The 4,696-nt window shown below is 38.8% G+C and overlaps 1 protein-coding gene across 1 annotated transcript; it reads left to right on the top strand.

The window, feature by feature from the left end:
• Positions 1–1,770: 1,770 nt before the first annotated feature.
• LOC107710829 (neuropeptide Y receptor type 1-like) lies at positions 1,771–3,074 on the top strand. Its single transcript, XM_016515677.1, has one exon. The coding sequence runs from the start codon at positions 1,941–1,943 to the stop codon at positions 3,072–3,074; it is 1,134 nt and encodes a 377-aa protein (XP_016371163.1). The 5' UTR covers positions 1,771–1,940.
• The last annotated feature ends 1,622 nt before the right edge of the window (positions 3,075–4,696 follow it).

The following is a 4,696-nucleotide window of genomic DNA, read 5'->3' as shown; positions in this document are numbered from 1 at the left end:
AGGCCTCCCCCCCCCCCGTCCCTCCCTTTTTCTCTGCGGCACAAGGTCGAGCCTTCCGGGAGGGGGGCGAACTGTCAGACTCATGGACTCAGTTGCCATTTTCCTGTTTTCTGTTTTAGTTTAGTTCCTGTGTGCCCTTATTTGGTTATGTTCCTGTTCTCGTTTAGTCATTATTAATTAATCCTCCTCACCTGTCTGTCCCTCATTAGCACCCCTAATTTAGTTCTAGCCTGTCCAGTTGTCCCTCGTCCGTATTAATGTTGCTGTATGTGATGTGCTACATGTGTCTCCTGTCTGCCTTTGTGGATTTACCCTCGTGTGGATTATATTAAATACTATTTGAATTCATCTCCTTCGTCGTGAGCTCCTCATTTCACCGTAGCGTGACAATCTCACAATTCTCAAAAAAGTTATTTTTTCTTCTCAAAATTGTGAGATATAAACTTGCAATTGCAAGTTATAAAGTCCAGTTCTGAATGGAAAAAAAACAAAAACAATTTTTACAATTGCGAGTAAAAAAAGTTGTATATCTAACAACTTTGACTTTATTTCTCAGAATTGTGAGATAAATATTAAGCAATTCTGACTTTATAGCATGCAGTTCTGAGTTTGTATCAGGCAATTCTGAGAAAAAAGAAAAAAATGTGAGATAAAAGGTTGCAGTTACCTTTTTTATTCTTTATTCAGCGGTGGAAATTGGCTTCCATATAGTGTGACCGTCACAAAATGACAACACATTTAACTTGGACTGGAGTTTCTGTGAATGCACTTTCATACACATACACAGACTGTTTATTGACAAGAGTTTGAGGTTGTAATTTGTATATTATGATTATTAGTTGTATAGTGAAATACCTGTTGTCTTTGTGCAGTATTGTCAGTTCCATAGCCTGAAAAACTCAGATGGTGGGAAACAGTGGCGGGAATTCTTTGTTCTGCTAAGTTTGAGAATGGTTAATGGAGAATGGGTGTTTCAGGGATAATGCAGCCGAGTTGCTCCTGTTATATTTTCCTGTTCACTGCATTGTAAATTATTATTTTTATTACATAAGAGAGTAGATTGTTAATTCTGAATGATATGATCAAATGTTTCTTCTGCACTTGAGGTTTATGGGAAAATTTTAATTGTTGTATGTCCCTTCCCATAGGGTAATGGTGCTGGCTGGCTGTCTTTGTTTAATGGAGTTAGTTTGTATTTGTTACTGCAGTGAGGAGTGTGGCCTGAGGGCTGCAGGTATTTTGTTGATGTTTTTTCTTTTGAGTTCTTTTTGGTATATTTTTGTGAAGTTTGTATTCTGCATTTTTGCTAATTTGGTGATGTTTTTAGATGAGAATTTGTCCCATTTTGTCTATTTTTTTCATGAATGTAATATTTTTGAGTCTCAGATTATTCATGTTTTTCAAGTTTGAATAAATATTAATCTATATGAAACTTTTTGTATTCTCACACTGCCTCTGTTTAATTTGGTCATCCTTTTTTTTTTTTTGGTGCCCTTTACCATTGCATATAGACTACTACACTTTTGGAACAACAGTTATTTGTGTGTGAGTGTTTTTAACTTACGATAATCATATTTTTTGGAAGCTGCATTCAAAATATCTTGAGGGAGCATGTGTCCCAGTATGAATGTGCATGATGTTTCTGAGCAGGGGAGGGGGGAGGGGAGGGGGTCATATTGTTGTAATGTTTTGCAGCTTCGGTTTTTTCCTCTGATCTTGAGAGCTATTTTTTATTGTTCTGTCCTCAGGTCTCCCAGATCAACAGTTCTGCGCTATGCAAAAAAATAAGATGAGACAACTTGGGCACTAAAAGAAAATTGGTGTTGGGAAGGAGCAGCCTTGCGCTGGACAGTTTCGCTTCATTTCCCTGCCTCCCAGGAGAATAAGCCAGACAGAGCGGTCATCATTCATTTCAAGAGATACTGCAGCAACTGACGGCAATGGAGCGGTCTCATCTGAACAACAGCTCTGGCTCTTGGTTATTAGAGGATCCCATCTGTCCAACCTCCCTCAGCAGCACCACTTTCCTCATCGTAGCATACAGCACCATGTTAGCAGTGGGCCTGGTGGGCAACACTTGCCTGGTTTTAGTCATCACACGACAAAAGGAGATGCGCAATGTGACTAACATCTTCATCGTCAATCTCTCATGCTCTGATATCCTTGTTTGCTTGGTGTGTTTACCGGTCACCATTATCTACACCCTTATGGATCGATGGATTTTGGGCGAGGCTTTGTGTAAGGTGACACCATTCGTTCAGTGTATGTCCGTAACGGTTTCGATTTTCTCCATGGTTCTCATTGCCTTGGAAAGGCACCAGCTCATCATCCATCCCACCGGTTGGAAACCAGTCGTCAGACACTCCTACCTGGCTGTCGCGGTTATCTGGATCGTAGCATGTTTTATCTCCCTTCCGTTCCTTTCGTTCAACATCCTCACAAACTCACCCTTCCACAACCTCAGTCTTCCCTTCAACCCCTTCAGCGATCACTTCATCTGCATTGAACAATGGCCATCTGAGGGGAATCGGCTCACTTATACCACAACGCTGCTGCTGTGCCAGTACTGCTTACCATTGGCGCTCATTCTCGTCTGTTATTTCCGCATATTTTTGCGTCTGAGTCGCCGTAAAGACATAGTCGAAAGGGCTCGAGGTGGGCGGCAGAAGAAGATCAAAGGCTCAAAGCGAGTCAACGCCATGCTAGCCTCGATTGTAGCAGCGTTCGCCCTCTGTTGGCTGCCACTGAATGTTTTCAACACGATTTTTGACTGGAACCACGAAGCAATTCCCGTCTGCCAGCACGACACCATTTTCTCGGCTTTTCACCTCACCGCCATGGCGTCGACCTGTGTGAACCCAGTGATCTATGGGTTCCTAAACAATAACTTCCAGAAGGAGCTGAAATTGTTGCTTTCCAGGTGCCACTGCTGGGGGCCGCCCGAGAGTTATGAGAGTTTTCCTTTGTCCACTGTCAGTACAGGCATTACTAAAGGGTCTATCCTGAGCAATGGCTCTGCTAGCACCTATCAACCACACAAGAAACACGGTTTGGAACAGAAAGAGACCATTTAAATGTGTCGGATGTACTATAAGGCAATGTACCTACCTACATTTCAAGCATTCAGAGGTGGCTTGAGAGCACTGAATTTAAGGTTTGGACCGAGAAAATCTGTGACATTCCAAGTTCTCGTTGCTAAAAGATGTCCGCTTGTCTTCTTTAAACACAGAAATGGACTGAAACATATTAAGGAAAGGCTTACTGTAGCTGGGCTCCGCAGAGGAGAACCATGTAATGAGAAATATCATCGCAAATTGCGTTGCTGTTTTAACCACTGCTAAAATGACTATGGCCAATTAAACATGCTGGTTTTGTGGCCATTATATGGTGAGTTCTCAATGGCACAGAAATAAATTTTTGCCAATTAGAGCAAGGTTTTCTCTGAGAGACATTATAATGAAATACTGAGTGAGGAGGCCTGTTCTTATCATAGTCCTTTTATGACAAGATATGTCATATGTGACTTGGTAACAAAAAAAGAAATGTACTTCTTTGGTTCTTTTCACTATTAAAGTAATAGTTCGCCTAAAGATAAACATTCTGTCATCATCACTCATGTTGTTCCAAACCTGTGACTTTCTTTCTGCTATGGAACACAAAAGCACCATAAATTATCATAAAACTAGTGCATATGACTTGTGTGCTTCATTCCAAGTCTTCTGAAATAGCCTTGACATGGAATTTATGTCATTTTTAACTGAAAATCTTCCTGCAGTGAGCTTTTAATTACTGAATCAGTAAATTGATACAGATCAGTTTGATTTGCAAATGGATCAATTAGACAGCCATTTTGATCTGATTCACTTTAAATGATTCATTGTAAACATCTGACTCAAAATAATGATTCAGTCTCTAATGAACATAGTATGGCTTCAAAAAACTCATATGGACTACTTTTATAGTATTTTGTCATCCTTTTTGAAGTTTGAAAGTTTTGGTTGCTATTTGTTGTAATTGCATGGAAAAGACCAACCTTTTGTGTTTCACCAAGGAAAGAAAGTTATACCAATTTGGAACGATGTGAACATGAGTATATTATTGTTAACTATTTCTTTAAAGGAAGGTACAGAACTAGCAATATGTGTATAATGTGTACATTTAAAAACAGATGTAATGATAATATGTAATAGTTATTATACGGCATCATGACTATATAAACACATTCTGTCATTGATTAGGAGTAGAATGTATCCTCTTTCAAACTGGTATGTACAATAATTTACACATTTTGTTGCTCTGTGTGAGAGGTGTAATTTGTTTTACTTATCTAAATGTTAGTCAATATAAACAGACTGTGTCTTTCGCGGAATGGCTTTATTTGCCAAAGCTATCCAAGTGAATTATAGATTCAGATCTTCATTTGCACTTTCACTGGACTGTGGGTCTATACTAAACTATGTGCATGTTGTAAGTAGCATTTGTAAAAATACATATACATGTTTATGTGGCCAAAACATCATCTAGTTATTAGAATATTAACACTTTGACACACTCTGCAAATGTCAGATATCTAGTAACATGTATGAAATGATCAATCAACTTTATTTGAAGTTTAATTATTATTAAAGTATTAATTATTATTTGAAGTTTCTGATCTAGTATTCACATCATTGATTTAGTAAAGTTATTTAATCAG

The sequence above is a fragment of the Sinocyclocheilus rhinocerous genome, unplaced genomic scaffold (assembly GCF_001515625.1).
Source record: "Sinocyclocheilus rhinocerous isolate Xijiao unplaced genomic scaffold, SAMN03320098_v1.1 scaffold1198, whole genome shotgun sequence".
NCBI lineage: Eukaryota > Metazoa > Chordata > Actinopteri > Cypriniformes > Cyprinidae > Sinocyclocheilus > Sinocyclocheilus rhinocerous.
Note: the sequence above shows the minus strand (reverse complement) of the source record. Positions and strands in the feature narration are given on the sequence as shown.

What these genes read in the sequence shown, in the direction of transcription:
- LOC107710829 (XM_016515677.1), top strand. Translation starts at nt 1,941, where the DNA reads ATGGAGCGGTCTCATCTGAACAACAGCTCTGGCTCTTGGTTATTAGAG.